This window comes from Pinus tabuliformis, chromosome X (genome assembly GCF_031772625.1).
Source record: "Pinus tabuliformis cultivar Carrire ecotype Pingquan chromosome X, CPIR1, whole genome shotgun sequence".
Taxonomy (NCBI): Eukaryota; Viridiplantae; Streptophyta; class Pinopsida; order Pinales; family Pinaceae; genus Pinus; species Pinus tabuliformis.
This window is the reverse complement of record NC_142308.1, coordinates 276,373,727-276,397,680: the sequence shown is the minus strand read 5'-3', so window position 1 is coordinate 276,397,680 and position 23,954 is coordinate 276,373,727. Positions and strand designations below refer to the sequence as shown.

General features: G+C 38.7%; 2 protein-coding genes and 1 pseudogene across 3 annotated transcripts; 2 read left to right on the top strand and 1 right to left on the bottom strand.

Annotated features, from left to right (window-relative positions):
• Window positions 1-6,076: 6,076 nt before the first annotated feature.
• On the bottom strand, window positions 6,077-14,500 carry LOC149139471 (glutamate receptor 2.8-like; annotated as a pseudogene).
• A 2,347-nt stretch (window positions 14,501-16,847) lies between these two features.
• On the top strand, window positions 16,848-18,060 carry LOC149139470 (putative beta-1,3-galactosyltransferase 2). 2 transcript variants are annotated; one of them, XM_089446826.1, is made up of 4 exons: window positions 16,848-16,966; window positions 17,078-17,420; window positions 17,604-17,861; window positions 17,973-18,060. In XM_089446826.1, exons 2-3 carry the CDS (start codon window positions 17,240-17,242, stop codon window positions 17,717-17,719), a joined length of 297 nt encoding a protein of 98 aa, XP_089302952.1. In that variant the 5' UTR covers window positions 16,848-16,966; window positions 17,078-17,239; the 3' UTR covers window positions 17,720-17,861; window positions 17,973-18,060. The 2 variants fall into 2 exon arrangements, with proteins under 2 accessions (XP_089302952.1, XP_089302953.1); XM_089446827.1 differs by lacking the exon at window positions 16,848-16,966 and having other exon boundaries at window positions 16,999-17,420.
• A 281-nt stretch (window positions 18,061-18,341) lies between these two features.
• LOC149139469 (cypmaclein-like) lies at window positions 18,342-19,583 on the top strand. Its single transcript, XM_089446828.1, has 4 exons — window positions 18,342-18,398; window positions 18,848-18,892; window positions 19,033-19,075; window positions 19,402-19,583. The coding sequence occupies exons 1-4, from the start codon at window positions 18,342-18,344 to the stop codon at window positions 19,581-19,583; spliced, it is 327 nt and encodes a 108-aa protein (XP_089302954.1).
• The last annotated feature ends 4,371 nt before the right edge of the window (window positions 19,584-23,954 follow it).

The following is a 23,954-nucleotide window of genomic DNA, read 5'->3' as shown; positions in this document are numbered from 1 at the left end:
TGTCCAAAAATTAGATTCAAAGAAGTTTGGATTTCAAAAGCCGCACATGAAGAATGTGAGAGTGAAAATAATGTTTTGGCCATGTTTATTTATAGCATTTGGCCGAAGCACTTATATTTGAGGGTCACACCCTTTCAATTTTATGACTGACATAAACTATGGATAATTTTTCGGTTGAATTTTTAAAAATATTTGGCTGGATTGTTTTTTTTCCATTTATTTTAATGACCGTTCGGGGAAAAAAGTAATTCAGAGGGATTTTTTTTTTAATCAACCGAAAACCTGCAACTCTGCAACAACTCGCTCAAATCGCCTTTCTCCAATTTCAGAATGATTAAACACCATCAAACATGGTAAATTTACTTTCAGAACCAATACCAACATTTGCATAATTGAATATACTTTTACTAGATATAATTTTTATGAAATTTCATAGATATTTGTTAATTAACTAATTTTCTAATAAAATATGCGCAACAAAATTCTGAAGGTCATTATGATTCAGTGAAATCAAAATTTTCTATCTTCCAAAACAAATTGTGAAAAAAAATGGAAAATGTATGGTGCATTACGTTGATCCATCTTTTTTAATCAGTAGATTTTAGATTTTTAGTTCTTAACTAATATGTTGAGAAACATGGTGCTATGTTAAACATCTTCAAAATCTGTAGTTTTTTCATATTGGTTCAATTCAAAATATTCTAGTAATTATGATGTGCATTTGTTGGTTTCATGAATATAGCCATATCGAAGTAGAGTCTGTCTATATTGTTGCAACACAATTTTTTTTCGAAAATAGAAAGTTAACAAAGAATACACTAATGCTAGAAACGTGACCTTTTATGAATCCCTTGATTTTTAAAGAACACCCAATTTTTGATGGCAGATGAATATGTCTGTATAACTTTTGTCTTTAACTTGCTATCTAGAGGCTATATGTGGGAAAAGATGGCTTTCTGCCTGGACCACTAATTCCATATGTTTGATACCGATGTTCGTCATATGTTGACAAATGTACTGGTTTTATTTCACTTTTAATACCAACATTTTTTTCATACTAAAAATAAAAAGAACACCCAGTCAAACAATTGCTAAGTTGACATATCAAATATGAATAAAAAATTCTAAAAAATAAGCAATAGAAAACTAATAAAATTTCTGACAAATTATATTATTACTACCAAATGAAATTCTAAACAAAAAGTTACACAAAAAATTACTTTAACTTACCAAAAGTTAAGATCATAAATTTCCAAAAAAAAAATCAATATAAAAAAAAATTATAACAATTACAATTTAATATAAATTAATTTAGATTTATTTTAATCCTAAATCTATTAAATCTTTTTAAATTTTACATTTAAATAAAAATTTATGCCCAATTTTTTTGTACTTTTATTAAATCTCATATTAAAACCAATTTAACTTAATTTATCTAAAAAATATCTAACAATATTTAATAAAATTATAATATCTAATATACTTAGACAAAATATCTAATAAAATTATATCATCTATACAATTTGCACAGTACAATTTGTTGAAGATATAAGATATATGAAAAAAGGGTTATCATTTTATATCATCTATACAATTTGCACAGTACAATTTGTTGAAGATATAATATATATAAAAAAATGGTTATCATTTTATTAGAGTAAGAGAAACTATGCAAATATTTTAAATATGTATAAAAAGTGCATTGTTAATCTTAGTATTATCAACTCTTGAAATTGTTATAAAAATATTTAAAAAAAAAATCATACTTAAGTACTTTTACAGTTAAAATAAATTATTATATTAATAAAATGTTAAAATTATAGAGAACAAATATTTTTGTAAAAATTTATTAATATTGTAATGGTTAAAACTAAAACAACAATAAATTTATTAACATTTATACAGTTTAATAGAGATAATGACAAACTTCTTTTAGTCCTTGAATATATTGGAGAGAGTGTTTTCAATGCCTTTGGAACTTTGGAATTGAAGGGATCTTGAACTAAAGAAGAGCCCCATCAAAGAAGAAAAGTGAGTGAGTTATGGAGATGTACATGCATTAAGTATTAGTATTCTCTCTTTCTAGTTTGAACATGTGAATTCTCTTTCTAGTTTGAACATGTGAATTCTGTTCTATATGCTCACATAGGTGTAAGAGCTAGTGACTATCATTCTTTACTCTAGGGAAACATGTTCAATTACTTAGAGATAGTTATTTTTAGGAAAACATGTTCAAGTATGTAAATATAGGCCATTTCTAAAAATGTTTTAAACTAAGAGTTTATAGTTTTAGAGAGGTTTTATAGAGTGAATATTGAATAATATTAATGTATTTTCTTTCCTAGTATATATATCATAATGATATTGATTACCATATGTACTTAGATTATCATAATATTATTTTTATTAGGATATTATTAATGTATATTTGTATGAGAACCTTTTTAGTTTTATAATATTATGGAGTAGTTGAGACTATTTTTTCAACTATCTTTATTCTTGTGATTTGTTGCTAATCTGTATGGCCTAGTATGTATTTCTCTCTTATATTTGTTGATAGTTTCATTCATATAAAAGTATATAAGCTTATGACTTGTTTAGTAAAATTCCTTCAAATATTGTTTAGTCACAATCAAATGTAGAGCTCTACTAATGGGTGGGATTCTCATGTCTTGTTGGGAAATTTCAAATCATTCAATATTAAATAACTTTCAGTCCATTATGGGTCTAGGGCTTATGCTCCTTGTTTCTTTGATTCTTATAGCTCTTTTTTGTGGAATTTTCTTTCACTATGTAAATACATATAACTATTTGCATCCACATCAATTTCTGTAAATTCTCATTAGGTATCCCATACTTTATAAGCCTCTCATGAATAGGATCCATTCATGAAGAGGATTCTTTGCTCTCATTCCAATTTAATCTCTAAATCCCAAGGATTGAGTTCCACCAAGGCTCTTGGAAGGTAGAAATGGCCAAATTGTCTTAATATTTGGAAAAAAAATACCTCCTAATGAGTGTCATCTCTTAAGGTTTTTATCTAGGTAGATATCAACGACAACCCACCTAGTCCTCTAGCTCAAAGAAAAATTCTCCATCTTGGTAGTTTTATGGTTTTGAGGGTCCTAAACATCTAGGTTCGTTTGAGGCCCCAAATGATTATTCTTCGATGTGGTGGGGGCACAAACAATAGTCATAATCTTTGGCCTTCACCTTAATCAAAAAGTGTAATTCTTGACTAGACATTTCCAATGGGCTACCAAATGCACCAAGTAGAGGTTGTATGCAATATTTATGACCCAAAGAAGTTGGCATACCAACTAACTCCATCGAAGATTGCAAACCTTTTTTCATTTAACCTTTCAGGGTTAGGTTTTCGTACCTATAGGGAACTTTCTTTACGTTAAAATTCCACTTTATTGGACTCCTTTAATATCCTTTATGATTGTGGGTAGCCACCATATCTCTTTGTTTAGCGATAGTGACTACCATTCTAGCCAGTTTATGTTTTACAATATTCTAGTATTCCATTTTTTACTAAATGTTGAGATTTCCACCACATTATTGTAATCTTTGTTATAATTATCTATGTGTGTTCCATTTAATTTATTATATTTCATTTCATTCCCTATATACCCTAGAACATTGGTATCAAAACAATCTATTCCTTCTTATTTCTCAGTGCATGTCCCCGATGAGGTTTGGGTGCAGATAGTTGGGTCTTGATTTAGTTTCAGATGTGAACGATCGCTCTCGCAAACCTAGGTGCCCTCCTATGGTGAAACAAAAGAGAGAAGAAATATAAGAAGATCCTATGAAGTGATGAAGGAAGCACTTACATGACAAAGGAATGAGATAATGGACAATTTCACCAAGATAATTGTACAACTACCAATAACAGTGAAGGAACCTTCAACAAGCAATAATTTTTGTGGTGCAACACCCTTCAAGGAAAAATTTAACTTTGATATCCCCTTATTTAAAGGAAAAATGGATGCAGATGCTTTGGAGAAATGTTCAAATCTGTTAGAGGGATATTACTCTATCCAGCAATTTTCTAACAATGAGAAAATCACATTTGCACCACTGAAAGTTGTTCCCATGTCAAACATTGGTGGGAAGGTTACTGGGAAAGACACAACAAATATGAGTCTGTGATGTTTATTTTAGGACCAACTTGGGTTGATTTTCTTAATGCCTTCAAGAAGGAATTATACCTTGTAGGGAACTCTAATAACCAATACACGAGGTGGATAACTCTGCAGTAGCAGAGAGACTATTTGGTATCAGTGTACACCAATAATTTCCATACCTTCTGCTTGAAGCTAGGTATTAGATACTTCGAGAAACAACTAGTATTGAAGTACCGTAGTGGGCTACATAGGTACATCAAAATGTATATGGATTCCCTAAACATATCCTCATTGGGAGATAGTTATCAATATGCTACCAAAATAAAGCAGAAATTGAGGCAACAAGATAACCAGGAGTTCATGTCTACAAATCCGCCATAATAGAAGCCTCAAAAAGGTATATTAACTCACAGAAAAAGGGACAAAGCAAGGAAAACAAACCTCAATATAATCATCCCAAGAGATTGCAGGCGAAAAAGGATAATGGGAAGTCATGAAAGGACAATGGAAGGTGGTGTGAGTTCAACAAAATCCCCTGGCGCAACACTGATGAATTTTGCTCGAATCAATCATTATTGGAAGAGCTTAAAGAAAAGGAAATAGTGAGGCATAGTAAACAATGAAGATGGGCAAGATCAACCACAATCTACCATAATTAATCACAATTGACATCAACCAGAGTCGATAATAGTTAACATGGTTATCCATGTTTGGCAAGGCCATCATGGTGAACATGAACAAGGTCAAGCAGGGTTAATCTTAGTCAACCATGGTTAAGATTAACCATATTCAATGATGGTCATGCCACCCATCATCAACATGGTTAACATGATCATTCCCAACGTTAATAAAGTGGTTAATATATGTTAATGGACATTATTTTCTACCTTATTGATGTTATTATAAATAGAAATAATGAATTCAACATATATCAACCACTTCATTAACATGGGTATGCAAGTCCTAAAATTTAAATCGAGTCCAAATCCTGTAAAACAATTTTTTTAATATTGTAGTGATAATTATAATAATTTAGAAATTTAGAAAACAATATATCAAATTTCTATATTAATATCATATATCATTAATAACTAAATTAAATAGCCTATCATATATCATTCATAGCTAAATTAAATAGCCTATAACTTTGCTGCCATATATATTTAAGAGAATATATATATATATATATATTTCATCCTCTTGATCTTGAGGCATAAGACTGTCACTGTGCTACTATTTTAAATAAAAGAAACTTTTACTCTGAACGCATTAGGCTTCAATGGCCCGCTAGTTCTGACTGTGGCGTTGACTATTGAAAAGAATCTTTTAATTTGAACTCATTAGCTTTAAATGACATTCTAGTTTTGTCTGTGAAATTGACTCTCAAGGATGAGATAAAGTTGGGCGGAAAGTTTCAAAAATGCGGTCATTACTTACATTTTTTTAACTAATTAACAGCTTTGATTATTCATAGATACTGGGTTATGCATAGTCAGGCCAGACACATATTTACATTGTTGCATTCAGCGAGTTCGGCTGGGTAATTCCATATAGAACTGTACAATTTTTGGGAGATTATGTATCCAAACAGGTAAATTGTGATCATTTCACAAAATAAATTTGACCGAAGCAAAGGAAGAGAAATCTCGTGACACAAAAACCCAATGGGAGGCCGTGCGTATACCTGGAATAGTAGTTGAGGGAAAAGTCTTCGCTCACTGCAGTGTGTTTGGTTGAATTTACTCTGTTATCTGATCAGGTGCTGAAACGGATGAAGCACGAGCAATTGCATTTTCACCTACATCGACCACATGTTCATGATCCAGGACGAAGAAGCTTCTCCTTGAAAGTGTCCTAGTGCTGAAAGGACTCGTTCCCAGAGCTGAAGGGCTACTTGTTAAAGCGGGCGGCGAGAATGGACTATTTCTTTGATTTGGGCTCATTTATGATACTCTTCGATTGGGAGGTGAGGTTGAACCCTCCTTCTGGTCAATGTACACCATAAACGACTTCAATGCTCTCTTCAAAGACTTCCCTGTTGATGGATCATCATTATCCATAACATTAGGATCCCTCATGTACTCATAGAGAAGCATGGAAAGGAATATAACCAGAGCTATCACTGACATAGATCCTGTGATCAAGTACAGACCCCATAAACTCTCCATGCTTAACCTATTGGAATCCACTTTTGCTCCAGAATCTGTGCAGGCGGTGCTATTTAACCACTTGGCCTAAATCTGTTGCATTTCTTTGTCCTCTGAGAGTGACAGAACGGCCCTGGAAATATCGGGCAGGTGAACCCTTGGGAAATACCTGAGCAAATGCCCTGATCGTGAGCTACTAACAATAGAAAAACTGAAATGCACAGGAGTTTAGACAAATTATTGAGGATTTGAAGGAACTTACAAAGCCGAAGCCACCGGTCCTGTAGATTGGTCCAACAATTGTGTAGTTGCATTGTGACGCTAGAAAAATACGGATATAAGGAATCTCATCGAAAATCGCAGCAACGCCTCCATTCTTTGGGCCTTCTGAGAGAGCCAATCCAGCTTCCTCTGGTGTTGAATATGTCTTGATATTTGTTATGCCAAGCTCTAGCTGGAGGTATTGAGCTACAAAAGAACCGATCTGATACCCTACTGCGTCTCCACTGGACTTGAGAGATTCAACGTCTTTAACAGTGGGGTTCAACTTTTGCACAGTGAGAATAGACGTCAAACTGGCCGTATAGCTGGATGTTAAAATCAGAACTACAAATAACTAGATTACAAGCACCAATTGAGACAAACTACTAACTAACTTCTCCCCTGCAGTACAGTATATAGGTTAGGAGGATGAATTTCATAAAACCCATGTAAATGGTGACATTCTAGTTTTTCATTTTCAAACCAGAAGAGAAAACAAAGCATGTCACGTGAAAGGAGAATCGCTTACTGTGTGAGAAAACCAATGTCGAGAAAGAAAACCTGGAAGAGCAGGGAGAACGGAAAAGAAGAAAGGTGAGGTTGTTGGAGACTTTAAACACCAAGGACATAAGTGAATAGACAATAGATAAGTATTGAGAGAAAAATGCCAGAGTAGAGTCACCACTTGTTGCCCGGGTCTTCCTCTAAACTCGGGATTTACCTTATGCTCAATTAGCCATAGTACAAATCCTGTGAATATGAAAAATGCCGCTGTTGTACACCACATTCCCGGAGTAAAAGGCAGCATGAATGCCCCAGCCATATTTGCTTCGTCTGCCTTGACAGGAACCACCATTACTACACCTGATTCAGTGAATGGTTGTGTGAAATCGACATGTTTACTTCGACTAGCGAAAATTGTGGTATCGCCCACAACTGCATCAAAATTCTGCCAAGCAAAGTCGAAATCAGTATCGGCAGGAGTTGATGTCTTTGTAATCAGAAAAGTAGAAAACTAATAATTCAACGGGCTATAGAACGTACCTTGAGATGAACTTGATCGACAAGGTCACCATAGTAGTGTGTATGGTTGTTATCCCCGTATGGAATGAGATCACAAGGCAGTGCATAATCCAGCCGATTCACAACCGCATCAAATACATCTATACAGAAACCAGTGACGTTGCTTCGGTTACGGCTACTTTCAAATTTTATTGTCACAAATTCAGTGAATCCATGTTTTACGGGAACTCCAATTTTCAACCTCTTACCCCTTGTTGGTTGTTCCCAACCACGAGGCACTTCTATAGATCCACCGGGCCAAGTGACAGTTTTAAGGTCGCCGATGGTATTATTGGCGCTGGACGGTGATGATGCACCAGAGGGAAGTCGTTTGGAGAGCTGAGTTTCATCATTCCAATACCCAACTACACGGTATCCATTACCCACCATATTGGCTATCTCATAAGTAGAACCCACAATTTCTCCATCCTTAAGCTGAACAACTCCACTCACACCACTAAAGTCTGTCTTTCCGAGCTCTATCAATAACTGTGGTCCTTCCTGCAAGACCTTCAGTTGTGTAAAACTTGTTGAAGAACTTATGGGCTTCATGAAATTAAAACTTGTGTTTCCTAGATTCTCAATTGCCCCACCTATCATCCAGACGGCATCGTATGAAAATGAGCCGTAAACATTTATTTCAGCATTTTCTTCATGAGGGTATTCAAGTCTAAACTGGTATTTGCACCTTCCACGGAAATCTGCTAGCTTTTTGGAATTCTGGATATAAATTTTGACACCTAGGAGGCCTTGCATGTAGTCCATGGAAGAAGGATTTAACAGAACATCCCAAAGGTTGGTAAATTCATCTGTGCTTATCCAGACATAACTACTATCCATCATTCCTATTTCTTAGGCTTTCATTAAGATTTTTGAACAAAGATCAGACGGCATATAAGCAGCGAAAACTCTCGATTCATTTGTCATTAACTTGTATAGCTCCCCTTCAATGGCTACTTGGTCCGGAGTTAGCGATATGACCGATCTATATTCTATTTCCGACCCAATATCCCTAAGCGCATCACTTAATGAGACGACTGCACCGCTACAGAATTCATCATCCGAGTAAACCGCTGTAACTCTTTTCTGTTGGAAGTACTACACACCTACATGCGAACTCTTAGTTAGAGCATGGGACTACATGCAAGATTCCTTCTGCATGATTTACTCCTTTAACTCCGCAACTGGTTAGTTCTTCTGTATGATTTACTCCCTGATTTGCTCATTCTTTAACTCTGCAACTCGTCAGTTCTTCTGCATGATTTACTCCCCGATTTTCTCCATCTTTCACTCCGCAACTGGCTAGTTCTCTCCGGAACTTGTTGTAGGTGTTGAGTTTTTTCATTGATCACCACTATGGTGCATTACCTTGTGATCTTCACCTAGTAATGCTATATCATGAGCATTGTAACCTATTTTCTAATGAATCATTCTTTTGTTCTTTCAATTTTCTTTTAGTGTTTTTGCTCTGCAAAGCTGTGTGTTCAACCTTTACTAACTAGATTCATCTGTGTAGGTTTTCTAACACATTTACATGGTATCAGAGCCCATAGGTTGCTAGATAAAAAGTGCACCAGTACTTTATTTTGCAGGTATTACAGCTTGGAGATCGAAGATTGACAGAAAAATGGAGTTTCCCAAAGCATCGATCCTAACACCGTACAACTATCGTGAATGGAAGGACCAAATGGCTCGATACCTTCGTAAAAAAGGGTTGTACAGGATTACCATGGCTACAGAAGTGGAACCCACTTCAGCCATAGAGAAATCCAAGTACCTCAACCATATGGATGAGGCCCGCGGATCCATATGCATGTGCATCTCCCCAGAGTTGCAGCTTCATCTATTTGCCTGCAATACTCCCAATGAGATTTGGAAAAAGTTGAAGAACTCTACGGGAAATAGGATGAGATGAAAGGACATCTGCTCGAAGTGGAGCTACTGTCATTGGATCCACAAAACTATGACAAAATTCAAGACTTCTTCACCAAATATAATGATCTATTACTGTAACTCAAGGGTTGTGGAATTGACAAATCCAAGGAGGAGAGTCGCCAAGTTCTCTCTATTATATCAAAGCTCGGACCGGAATACTCTGTCTTTGTGTCTACATTTCATTTAGTAAGGCTCGCAATAGGTAAATCCTACACTATGCCTTCTCTCAAAGAGTTCATGGAGTCCCTTACTTTTGAGCAAGATAAACTCATTGGCATGGGGAAAATCAAACCTCCAAAAGCACATGCACTTGCTGTGCATGATGGCAGCCACAATAAGAGTCACAGATCTGATTCAAATCAGAAAAATCAGTAGCAAAAAGACAAGGGAAAAGCGCATTCCCATCCAAAGAAGGAAGGGTACACCAAGCCCTTTAATGACTCCTCCGGCTCGAGAAATGAGAAAGGGAAGAAAGGAAACAAATGCACCTATTGTCAAAGAGGATTCCATCCAGAATCCTCTTGCATGAAGAAACAAATTGACCAAATGGTAGAAATCCTTCAGAAGCACAACCTTGGGGACCACATCCCTCAGGGCGCCAAGAAAAAAACTAAAGATCCGCCACACGGGAAAGGTAACAATTTTCATGCTTTAGTTGCAATTAAATCTTCCCCTGATGCATGGATTATATATTTTGGTGCATCACATCATATGGCTGCTACAAAGGAAGTATATTCCTCTTTGGATGCATGCAAAGGACCTCCCATCCTCATGGGAGATGACTCACCTATTGAGGTCACCGGAAAAGGTAGAGTGGAACTTTTACACAGAAGCTTTGAAGATGTGCTTCACGTTCCAAAACTTTTGGTAAACCTGCTTTCAGTTTATCAGATCACTCATTATGACACCGGAAAGATAGTGGAATTCACTCCAGATGCAGTGAACATATATGACCTACATAGCAGCTCCAAAATTGCAACTGGTGAGGTAAACAGTGGAGCCAGACTGTATACATTTTCTAAATTTATTGAATTTGAATCCTCCTTATTGCTTACACATGCTAATGATAGTAGTAGGCTTTGGCATGGGAGGTTTGGTCATTTAAATTACAGGTATATGCAGCAGCTAAGCAATCATGAGATGGTGGAAGGCTTGCCAGATATCAGTTTCTCCAATGGAGTTTGTGAAGGGTGTGTCCTTGGCAAACATCCTAGAGAAACGTTTGACACTGACAAGACTCACAGAGCATCCTCTCTAGATCTGATCCATAGTGATCTCATGGGGCCTTTTTCTCATCCTTCCATCAACAAAGCAAGGTATGTGCTTACATTTATTGATGATTTCTCATGGTATACTTGGGTGTATCTTCTCATGAACAAGTCTGAAGTTTTTGCACACTTTGAAGATTTCAAAGCACTAGTTGAGACACAGTCAGAGAGAAAGATCAAAGCCCTCCGTACAGACAATGGGGGGGAATATGTTAACACAACAGTTCAGAACCTTTGCCTTGAGTCCGGGATACAGTTACAGTACATAGTTCCATACACTCCGCAGTAGAATGGAGTTGCTGAGAGAAAGAACCGATCTCTCAAAGAGATGGCTTCCTGCATGTTGCATGCTAAGTCACTGCCTCATAAGCTATAGGCTGAAGCACTTAATTGTGCTAACTACATCCAGAACAGATTTCCTCATAGGTATGTCAAGGATCAGACCCCCGTTGAGGCCCAAAGCGGCACTAAACCAGAGGTCACCCACTTCCGTGTTTTCGGCTCCCGAGCATGGGCCAGGATCCCCTCTGAAAAGAGGAAAGCTCTTGATCCACAGAGCATTGAGTGCATCTTTGTTGGATACCCTGATGGTGTGAAGGGATACCGACTACTGATTTCATCTATGGACAAGCTCATAATTGAGCGAAGTGTCAAATTTGAGGAAATTCTCTCACATGCACCTCAATTGCCACATGAAAACACCTTTTATCTACCTCATGTCCTAGATGATGACTTAGTACACTCAGATGCAGATACAGAGCATGCAGATGCCGTGGTAGAGCATGCAGATGCATAGACAGAGTCTTCAGGTTCAAATCCAGTGCATGCATATGATGATCTACATCCAAAACCAGATCGGGCTTCCAGCAGTGAATCAAATTCTCCTGTCATAAATCAGAGAACAAGGAGCTTACATGAGATATATGCACAAGACCACCCAGTTGCTAGAAATGGTCTTGTGGGGGATAATTCTGATCTGCAGAGGACTAGCTTAGAGTTTATTGAGCCTCCTCTTGTCCTCACTGCCACTAAACCATCGCCATCCTGGCATTGTCATTTGGTTCAGTCTTCTGATCCACAGTCTTATGCTGAGGCTGCTGGGCATCCATCTTGGGAGTCCGCCATGGAGGAGGAGTATAACTCCCTCCTCGAGAACCAGACCTGGGATTTGGTCCCCCTTCCTTCAGGAAGGAAACTTGTCCGATGCAAATGGGTCTACAAGACCAATAGTGCTGCAGATTTTCAAATCACCAGACAGAAAGCAAGGCTAGTAGCTAAAGGCTTCCAACAAGTGCATGGCATTGATTATGACGAGACCTTTGCTCCAGTAGCAAAGATGGATTCCAAACGCCTTACACTTGCCATTGCCGCTGCCCGGAGATGGGAAGTACATCAGATGGATGTGAAGAATTCCTTTCTTCACGAAGACCTATCAGAGGAGATCTACATGGAGCAGCCACATGGTTTCATTCAGGATTTATCTTTGGTCTGCAGAATGAAGAAATCTCTCTACGGCCTTAAGCAGGCCACGAGAGCTTGGAATGCGAAGATGGATTCTTTTATTTTATCACAAAACTTCAAAAGATGTAACTCTGATCTGAACGTTTACATGCTCAGGACACATGATTCTCTTCTTATCTTAGTTTTGTATGTGGATGATCCCCTGATCAACGACAGCTCGGTTTTAGCGATTGCTGCAGTGAAGAGGGCCTTGCATGATAGGTTCTTGATGACGGACATGGGTCCATTACACTTCTTTCTTGGTCTTGAGATTAGCCAGGATGCCACAGGCATCAAACTCTGTCATGCTAAGTATGCGCGGGATCTCCTCGAGAGATTTCACATGATTGACTGCAAGCTAGCACCGACTCCTTTTCTATTTGGGGTCCACCTTGAGAATGGAGGTGACACTCCATTAGTTGACAACACTCTCTACCGACAGCTAGTGGGGAGCTTACTGTACCTCACCCACTCCAGACCAGATCTCTCATATGCAGTCGGGGCAGTTTCCGGATACATGTAGGAGTTGCATGAGCTACATTGGAATGCTGCCAAGCACATCCTCTGATATGTGCAGGGGCACCATCACCTTCGGGACTCACTATGGAGCAGGCATTGCATTGAATCTCCTTGGCTTCACTGATTCTGATTGGGCGGGCGACAGTATTGATTGCAAGTCCACCTCCAGATATTCACTCAGTCTAGGGTCTGGCCCTATCTGTTGGTCGAGCAAGAAGCAGGCTGCTATTTCTCTCTCTTCAGTCGAGGCTGAGTACAGAGGAGTAGTCAACATCACCATTCAGGTTCTGTGGCTACAACACTTCCTCACTGAGTTGGGCGTCTAGTTCCACCAGCCCATTGTCATCTGGTGTGACAGCCAGAGCACTCTCAAATTTTGCAAGGATCCAGTGCAGCGGCAGCGGACGAAGCACATAGAGATCCATATGCACTACATTAGAGACTTAGTACATGATCGGGTCATTGATTTGCAGTTTTGTCCTTCAACAGAACAAATTTCAGACATCTTCACCAAGACATTCACTGAGCAGAAGTTTCGCTCTCTGCGCGATTGTCTTGGAGTGAAGGACATAGTTGCTTAGCAACTGTATTTTCTTCCTCTTTTCTTTTGATTACATTGTATTTTGAGGGGGGTTTTTCCCACGAGGTTTTCCCTCTTTCCTCAATTTTAGTACAAGTTGCACTGTATTTTGGGTGACCTTTGGCCTTAGTTGCTAGGGCCCATTTTCTATTTTTCCCATAGTGGTGTTTGGGGGGGTGTTGGAAGTACTGCACACCTACATGCATACTTTTAGTTAGAGCATGGGACTACATGCAAGATTTCTTCTGCATGATTTACTCCCTTCTTTCACTCCGCCACTGGCTAGTTCTCTCCGGAACTTGTTGTAGGTGTTGAGTCTTCTCATTGATCACCACTATGGTGCATTACCTTGAGATCTTCACCCAGTAATGCTATACCATGAGCATTGTAACTTATTTTCTAATGAATCATTCTTTTGTTCTTTTGATTTTCTTTTAGTGTTTTTGCTCTGCAAAGCTGTGTGTTCAACCTTTACTAGCTAGATTCATCTGCGCAGGTTTTCTAACACATTTACATTTTCCAGCCATAGGCCTGAGCCAGAGCTGCAATGGGGTGCATCTGCAAGGCATCACTATGTGCCATGCGAACAAAATATAGAAATCTGTGGTGAGAGAGCAAGGGACTAGTAACAGAAAAAGATACAACTGGGACTCGGGCGGTATCTCCCAAATGTAATATGAATTCTGCAACATCAGGGGCTTGTGGCCCAATTATTCCCACCACTTCCATTTCCAACAGATCAAGAACTGATTTTACCAAAAGAAAAATTAACAATCAATATCAAACTGCCCAGCAAGGAAATGATAAAAGAAATAAAAGAAAATAATTAAGCAAATGAAGCTGTAGATCTATATATAAAAAAAAAATGATTCTAAATGAGAAACAATCTCACAAACAGGGTCGGTTTCTATCTGCATATAGAAAATAGAAAATTGAAAAGAGATGTAAATTACCAGCCGAAGCCCCGTGAATCGCATCACCAAGCGAGTCACGAAAGTGGAGAACCAGGCGGGAGCCGTTGAGTAGCTGAGTGTCTCTATTAATGTCATCCCTTGCTATTTCAATGAGGTTTTGGCCACTTTTCCTACCCACGAATTATAGTTCAAGATAACGCCTATATTCACCACGGTGTCATTGTTGGCTGCACTACACAAATTCCCAGCATTGCAGAATAAAATGCAGAAAAAGTACCCATCCATATTATTTATTACCTGTTATAATGAAATCAATATTATTCCATATATCTCAAAAGAAGAGATATCATTTAAAATGAAATGTTTGTATAACTTTGAAAATGGTTTAATATATTATTAATAAATAAATTTAATAATTAATAAAATATTATTAGTCCCTGCCATCTGGCATCCGGCAGGGACTATAGTAATCGTTCCGGACGGAGATAGCATTAATTCGAAGGTGTTATTCGGTTGTTTCGGTTGTTATGCTAAAGTTTCGAAATGCTTTGTGTGGGACGTATGCTAAGTTTCATTCGCAGCTCAACTTCGCCATCTTATTTGGCCTCTTCCCGAGGCGGAAGAGGCTCGACCATAGCTTAAAAGCAATAAGCCCAGTGCATTTTCGCTAACCGTCACGGGTGTCTGGTTTTAATGTTAGCATTACTTCTGCCCGGGTATGCGAAGGTTTAGTAAAGCTCCGTGTTCCCTGTTACAATGTTCTGCATTGGCAGCTGGTGCATGCCATGATGCACCATGGTTCAACAGCTGTTATTCCGAGGTACTAGGTGCTGTTTCCTCGGCCGTGCGCAATGGTGAGAGGAATAGTAGTTACAGAGGACAAGCTTTTCAGCGCCCACGCAGACCACGAAATCCGCGTATGAGGCCGCTCTGGTTCGAGTTCTGGGGATGGCCACAAGCGAATAGCCACAATACTCACGCTGCTGGATTGCATACATCACTGGATGAAGCCGAAGCGCGACGTTTTTGGATGTTGGTCAGGCGGTACTGAAAACCCTAAGTCGACAAACCCTAAGTCCCCGAAGCATGTGGGCGCGATATGCTCTCTGGCTTACACCAATGGTTTCTTGTATTCAGGCTCCTCAGATATGACTGTGAAGGTATGGCGAGTCTCGGACCTCAAGTGCGTCGAAACGATTCAGGCTCATGATGACGTTGTAAACGCCATTGCTGTCGGGCGGGTGGCATACCAGGGCTAAGAATCAGACTTTCTGTGGCCAGCAAAGATTGGAAACTTAATTGTCTGTGGCAGCGAGGGTTGGGTCAACCTTGTAAGGCAGCGGATTACCTTTGCCAAGTAGCAGAGTCTTCCTGAGCCTGAGGCTGCAGGTTGGTCTTCCAAGGCGGCGAAGGGCCTCCTGGGAACAACGAATTACTCTTCTGGGTACCAGAATCATCCTGAGGCTGAGGATTGATCTTTTAGGGCATCGAAGGCCCTCCTGAAGAGGACAGAGGATTGGCCTACCGTGAAAGCAACGGAATTCTGAGGCAACGTTTCACAATTCTATGCATGTGCACAAGGCTATATATATCCTCAAGTACACTCACATAATAGGTATGTCAAAAACACTGATAATCATCAACCTAAGTGACTCCTGATTAAAAGTTAATTGCAACTAGAGTAAATCCTAGTATAATAGAAACTGAATATCAAATTACAATTCTCATAATATGAGGCATAAAATCTACTGTTCACCATTACCATGTTAGCAAAGCAAGAACTGCCAGCTTTTCATAATTCCTGGATCTCTCTGCTCTTCTCTGAAGGCATAGAATTTGTTGTCTAACAGCGCAAAGAAAGCAAGCCGTTCACAACATCACCTACCTACTCCCAAGTCATTAACTGCACGAAGCCATTCAAATAAGCCATTAACTCAAGTGGTTCACCCACTGCACACAGAAAGTGGTTCACCCGCTGCGCACAGAAGCCATTCATTCACTGCATGAATTGTGCCATTGGGATTTTCCGTCGGGACTTGGATGAACCCAAAACAAGAAGAAGAGGAAGATATGGGGGAATTGGTTGAGTCACCACAGATTGATATGTCTCTGGTTTTTCTGTACCGTCAGGATCAACACACAGGCTGAAACATCCCAGGTATTCCTATACGACATATACTGGATGGTTCTTTGATTTCTTATCTTTACTTACAACGTATTCCAGCTTCGTCGCTCGATCATGGCGATCTTAGGGTGCAGGTAACGCGACACTTGGTATCCATGCGGTAGCATGAAGTCCAGCGGTCCAGCTGTGGCGACTTTTATATATTTATATATTCTAATTGTCATATTATTTTATTTAATAATTTTTTATATAACTTTTAATTATTCGTTTTTTCTTTTTATTACTAGCCTGTTTATTACTACGTCCAGTCTCTTTGCTAATCTAATTGAAATTCATAGGCTTCATTCAGGCCTGCTGACTTCTTGCATGGCTAGTTTTTCAGGGTTATCTGGTTGGAAATGGAATTACAGATGAAGCATTTGACAGCACATGAAGCATTTGACAGCACACAGGTGCCAGCAGTAGCAAAATGGGATGCAGATTTCTATGTTAAGGTCGATGATGATGTGCATGTTAATTTAGGTACCAATCCCTCATTCTTTTAGAACCAGGATAAGTTGATAACTACTATCAATGGAAGGATATCTTTGCCCTATTCTGTTATCACTAAGAACATACGGATGCTCTTCTCAGGGATGCTGGCCACCACTCTTGCACGATACCGATCTAAACCAAGAATTTACATTGGTTGCATGAAGTCTGGACCTGTTCTTGCACAGAAGTAAGTAGCTATGACCAAATAGCATAAAGCAATTTGGGTTTCCAGATTTAGACAAAACAATTTCTTCTCTTGAAATGGAATTAGCAGTTGCTCGGACTGAAAAATCAGCCAACCTCAATGGGTCACCTGTTCTTGAGAAGCCTGATGGACAAGGCCCTAAGGTACGCCAGAAGGCATTTGTTGTGATTGGAATCAATACAGCTTTTAGCAGTAGAAAGCAGCGGGACTCTGTTCGAGAAACCTGGATGCCACAAGGTCCATATCAGTTATTGCTAATAAATTTATAGGTTTTGAAATCTGGTTAATAAATAATAAATGCTTTTAATTGCAAAAATAGTTCTCATGAGTGTGTATGAACCTAGGGTAGGGATATTCTGCTGTCTGTAGCTTTTCTAGATATCCGTTGATTTTGATAATTGGACCTTTTGTTCCTCACAGGATCCAAACTGAAGCAGTTGGAGGAGAAGAAAGGCATTGTTATTAGATTCGTTATTGGACACAGTGTTACACCTGGTGGTATTTTGGATCGTTCCATTGATTCAGAAGACGCATAGCATCATGATTTCCTTAGATTGGAACATGTTGAAGGCTACCACGAGCTCTCAGCAAAGACCAAGACCTATTTTTCTACAGCAGTAGCAAAATGGGATGCAGATTTCTATGTTAAGGTCGATGATGATGTGCATGTTAATTTAGGTACCAATCCCTCATTCTTTTAGAACCAGGATAAGTTGATAACTACTATCAATGGAAGGATATCTTTGCCCTATTCTGTTATCACTAAGAACATACAGATGCTCTTCTCAGGGATGCTGGCCACCACTCTTGCACGATACCGATCTAAACCAAGAATTTACATTGGTTGCATGAAGTCTGGACCTGTTCTTGCACAGAAGTAAGTAGCTATGACCAAATAGCATAAAGCAATTTGGGTTTCCAGAGAATATCCTAAAATACTGGACCTTTCCGAATTGAATTTGTTTATAATTTTGTGAAAATTGTGATTGAAGATGTATAGAGCTAAATGATTTTAGTGTGTATCATCTACGTTACATTGGATGCAAAGAAAAGAGGAATATCCACATAATCTTTTCATTGTTTTCTGTCAAAATATATACACACATCATAATTATTCTTCACTTGTGTATATACTCCATTAGGGTCTGGGCAATCCCCATGGCTCCTGCAAGCAGGGCGTTTTTCTTATTTCTTGTAATGATACCTGTTGTTCAGGTAGCGAAGTGTTATGTAGCTGTTGACTTACCATTCCAGTTTACATGTTTAAAATTATATTCTTCTGCTTCTCTAATGGAGTACTTAATACTTTTCTCTGGGGTTACATATATATGTGTAACTATGAAAAAGAAACGAGAGGATTTCCTGCACTCCTTTTTTAGTAGGAGAATTATATTGTTACCTTGTCTCCTTTTCTGATAAAACATTTATATACTAGCCATTTTCATAATCCATTCTGTGTCATAGGTTTGTGCTGTAGGGTGATATTGTATACTGGCATCAAGTTGTGTCCAGCTATAGCTAAATTTTAGTTATGTATATTTATGCATGTTCATTCTAGTTAAAGCCCAATTGTTCAAGTCTCTTTTTCCTAATCTTTTTAGCTAGTGTAAACAAGAAGTAGTTGATTAGGTTAGAAATTAACTCATTGGTAATTTATGAATCAGTTGTCTGTGAAAGCTGCTGAGATTGGAGTTTCCACAACAGCTGGGGTGAGTATATATATGGCTAGACTATCACATTGATATAATTTATTCTCAGGTGAGAGTTCAAATCATGACTAGACACAGAAAGCCCAATATTACATATATTGAACTAATCACATTGGGTTCCTTTCTTTTCCTGCTTCCAGGTCCAAAGGAATGAGATACATGGGCTGATTTTGCAGAGCATAGGTATAAAACGTTCTGAAAGTTTTAAACATATTTCATTATTTCTGAAAACTCTCATTGTTTGTTGTTGTTGTTTTAACCGTTGGTTGCTGCTATTGCTGACTCACTCTTTTTAAATAAATGAATTCAAGGTTCATTTCTGACCTTATTTCTTATTATTGTTTTCTGTTTATTACTTATTTCTTGTTGGTGTTGATGTTTCAAAATTTTCTTATAAATTCAAGACTCTTTCTCATAATCACTTATTATTTTTTTTGTTGTGTTAACATTTTTTAATAAGTTCAAGACTCTTGCTCAGAATCCCATGCTGTTTGATTTGCTTGTGGCAGATTGCAATGCAGCATGTGGAGAAAGATGCAAAGAAGCATCCCGCCATAGGATATGCTTGAGAGCTTGTGGTACATGCTGTGCCAAATGCAACTTTGTTCCTCCTGGTACATCGGGAAATACTGATCTCTGCCCCTGCTACGCCAACCTAACAACACATGGCAACAGACACAAGTGCCCTTGAGAATATAACATATCTTTTGAATAAGATGTATGATCGGTGTGTATGCTTTTGTGTACAGTTTCCCATTAACAGGTGATATCTAAGATGTTTGTTTAATGTAATTAATAAGATGTATATTTACTATAACATATTGAATAAGACGTATGATCATTATGTCAAAAGAACTTAGCAGAAGTGGTATGTGTTTTTTAATTGTGTGGTTTCAAGATAATTATTGGTTCAGGTCTTTAGAAATAGTTATAAAAACATGAAACCATCCTAATTGTGTGGATTCAAATCTAACAGTGTGAATTCAAGTCTCCATCTCCAGGGAAATAATGTACAAAGATACTAAGTGAAATATATCAAAGCAAATCATATCCTTGTGCTGTGTTCTGTCACTCTGTACAAAATTCAAATTAGTGGCTTGTAAACAGTTTCCGAAGTCGTTTTATATTTAGAGGGGACATAGATGTCTTCCACGGAATTGAGGTTCTTTGTTTGAATCAAAAGCCATGGTATTATAATACTTGAATGGCAGTAAATCATGTGTAGACTGCTGTGGAGTTTGAAGTTTAAACTGAGGTGTTCTTTTAAGGCTCCCTGTTGAGGATTTTCGTGTGCCTGCTGCAATACAAAACCTTGGTTCTCGCAGTTTTCTAATATTTACTGTCTTACATTTAGGAAAATGTGCTAATAAGAATAATTTGTGTTCTTTCAGAGGTGTCAAGTATCATGAGCCAGAATATGGGCATATAGAAGTTGTCATTGCCATCAGCCAACTGGACCTACTACAACCTCTCTACTTGCCATACTCTACTTGCTCTACTTGCATGGATACGTTGTTAACCTAGCAGCCCCAGTCCGCTCAAGACGTTAGCTGTTAACTCTCAATGTTCTCATGATCACGATTGCTCTAACAATCAAGAGCTGACCTAGTCCCGAAGTGTTTCCGCTGACCTCTTCTCCTATATCGAATTGTTTGTTCCTCCCCTTTGAGAAATCAAGAATGCAGCCCCCTTAACTAAATAAGTTGAGTCAATTCCTTTTCCTTGAACTAGTAAGAACTCATTCGTTCTTGAGGGGAATCTATTTAGTTAATGATTCTATTGGTAAGGATAGAAGGCAGAAAGATAAGATGGGCTGGTGCAGTAAGGTAGCCTACTGTCTAGAGAAATCATACATAGAGAATATCGGCATATAGAAGTTGTCATTGCCATCAGCCAACTGGACCTACTACAACCTCTCTACTTGCATACTTGATTAGTCAATAGAAACTTTCTCTCTAAACTCATCAAGGCCCACTTCCATAGCTGACAAGGCCTATGAAATCTGAAGTCTCCATCCACTACAGAAATCATACATAGAGAATATCGGCATATAGAAGTTGTCATTGCCATCAGCCAACTGGACCTACTACAACCTCTCTACTTGCCATACTCTACTTGCTCTACTTGCATGGATACGTTGTTAACCTAGCAGCCCCAGTCCGCTCAAGACGTTACTAGGCCATGCCCGTTCAATTGTTTCGGGACATTAGATTAGTGCTATTCCCATTGCTTAGACCATTGCTGTTAACTCTCAATGTTCTCATGATCACGATTGCTCTAACAATCAAGAGCTGACCTAGTCCCGAAGTGTTTCCGCTGACCTCTTCTCCTATATCGAATTGTTTGTTCCTCCCCTTTGAGAAATCAAGAATGCAGCCCCCCCTTAACTAAATAAGTTGAGTCAATTCCTTTTCCTTGAACTAGTAAGAACGAATGAGTTCTTGAGGGGAATCTATTTAGTTAATGATTCTATTGGTAAGGATAGAAGTCATTGCCATCAGCCAACTGGACCTACTACAACCTCTCTACTTGCCATACTCTACTTGCTCTACTTGCATGGATACGTTGTTAACCTAGCAGCCCCAGTCCGCTCAAGACGTTACTAGGCCATGCCCGTTCAATTGTTTCGGGATAAAGAGTGGTGAGTAACGTGATATCCATACTTGATTAGTCAGATAAGCATTAGATTAGTGCTATTCCCATTGCTTAGACCATTGCTGTTAACTCTCATACGTAAATCACTACTAGCCACAGCCACCTGATTTCGCATTTACTACTGCCGCCACATCCATCATTCCATATGCTATTTGCTCCCCATGTCACATCGATCACCTAATTGCACATCCATCATTCCATATGCCATTTGCTCCCCATGTCACATCGATCACCTAATTGCACCGATCGCTCACTTAACGTAAGGTTTTCGTTTTATGCCCATTAGCTCCATTCCAAATCAATCCGTATATGTACTTATTTCTGCACCTAGATATTGACATAAATCTCCTGTCTAGCGCGACCCAATCTACCACCAAGATTGCCCGATGTCAGATACATCACCTAATTTCGCATTTACTTCTGCCGCCACATACATCATTCCATATGCCATTTGCTCCCCATGTCATATCGATCACTTAATTGCACCAATTGCTCACATAACGTAAGCTTTTCGTTTTATGCCGACCATTAAATACTGCCTGCTCCATCCGAGCTTCAAGTATTTTAGTCAAGTATTTTAGCTCCATTCACACTTCAAACCAGCTTACAAACACGTTGAACTTTTTTATAAATTGGCCTCTTCTGCACCTGGATATTCACATACATCTCCCCGCTTCACATAACATGGAATCCATTAGCATAAGCCAACTTACTCAACTCGCGGCATTGTTTCTCTTAGCACTTGTTCTCATGGCTCTTCTGATTATTGACATCGTAAAAGTCGAAAGACAAAGAAAAAAGAAACCAAGAAAACAATAATTCTGAATCTCAAGCCTATTTTTGCATTATTTTACGCATTGTCTCATTTCCCCGCTTCCTTCTCTGTTACAAGTGTACAACGGATGCTTCAAATATGCATTTGGGTCTGCCATGGTGGTGCAACTCGCATTTTTTATGCTTCTATCGTCTCTGCTCGGATGCCGGTCTAATGTCCTAATTGTTAGCATTCGTGCTTGTCTTGTATTCTTCACATGTTACAGTCTGTCATAAGAAATGCTTATTTTCAAGGTCAAATGTAAGCTCCACGGCAGTTTTCATGTTACTTGTGTCTTGAATTGATGACGATTCTCTGCAAGTTAGTTATTCAATAATGTTCAGATCTTTGGTATATAGTGCTCATGTGACTATTGCTATGCCCTTTCCAGTAACATATCATGTAATATTGCAGCCCATAGTTAATGAAACTTACACTCTTTCTTGTCTACTATTTTGACATTTATCATTGCCTGTTGTCTGAGTTTCAGAAGAAGTTGACACAGTCTACCGGAACTGGTACTTCAGCCTTACACTTGCATCTGTTCCTTGAGACTTAGTAGTTAAGTAATTCATTCGACAAAAAAGCAGGAGAAGCTCCACTGCGTTATCTGCCCAGCTCTCTAGACCCCACTATCCACTGCTATCAATGTATGTCCCGTATCACTGGCGGGTGGTAGGTTTAAATGGCATTTTTTTTATAAAATCATATGCCTCATCCAAACAACCAGATCAACCATACAGGCGTAAAAGCAGCTGCAGTATGGACACTTATGAATGGTATTCTTTATTGATCCTAGTAGTTGGTTTATTTTCTTGTTTACTATTTTGGCATTTATCATTGCCTGTTGTCTGAGTTTCAGAAGAAGTTGACACAGTCTACCGAAACTGGTACTTCAGCCTTACACTTGCATCTGTTCCTTGAGACTTAGTAGTTTACTATTTTGGCATTTATCATTGCCTGTTGTCTGAGTTTCAGAAGAAGTTGACACAGTCTACCGAAACTGGTACTTCAGCCTTACACTTGCATCTGTTCCTTGAGACTTAGTAGTTAAGTAATTCATTCGACACTCCACTGCGTTATCTGCCCAGCTCCCTGTTCTTAACTTCATGCTAATTCATTCGACACTCCACTGCGTTATCTGCCCAACTCCCTGTTCTTAACTTCATGCAGGGACTCGCTGCCTCGCAGCTGCCCTTGTTAAATCTTTATATGTCGCGAATATGAATCGGACTTTTTCTTAACCTTATTGTAGGTACACATTTTGTTAATCTTAATGGTGAATCTTCTGGAACATATTTATAAAATCGCGATCATAAACGTGACTACGCAATCTTCAAATACTTGTTGACTCAAACGGATGAAATTCTACCGTGTAATTTACGGATAGTCATTTTCACAAGTTGATCTGTAGATGCACGTGACCGCTGTCTGAGAAAGAAGGCTGGTTCGTCCTGATGTGGACACCTTTTGCCAAGGAGGGAGGAACGTGTGGTGGATTTAGCTTTGCGACAATTCCAGGAAGGAGGCTGGGAGCTGCGCGCACGCCGGGTGGGAAGCTAGCTACAGCCATGGCATCCTCTGGCCAACGAC

Excerpts from the sequence above, each read along its gene's own strand:
- LOC149139470 (XM_089446826.1), top strand. The coding sequence starts at position 17,240 with ATGGAATTAGCAGTTGCTCGGACTGAAAAATCAGCCAACCTCAATGGG. Across the intron at positions 17,421-17,603 it reads AGAAACCTGGATGCCACAAG|GATCCAAACTGAAGCAGTTG; the intron begins GTCCATATCAGT and ends TGTTCCTCACAG.
- LOC149139469 (XM_089446828.1), top strand. The coding sequence starts at position 18,342 with ATGGCTCCTGCAAGCAGGGCGTTTTTCTTATTTCTTGTAATGATACCT. Across the intron at positions 18,893-19,032 it reads GAGTTTCCACAACAGCTGGG|GTCCAAAGGAATGAGATACA; the intron begins GTGAGTATATAT and ends TCCTGCTTCCAG. Across the intron at positions 19,076-19,401 it reads GCTGATTTTGCAGAGCATAG|ATTGCAATGCAGCATGTGGA; the intron begins GTATAAAACGTT and ends TGCTTGTGGCAG.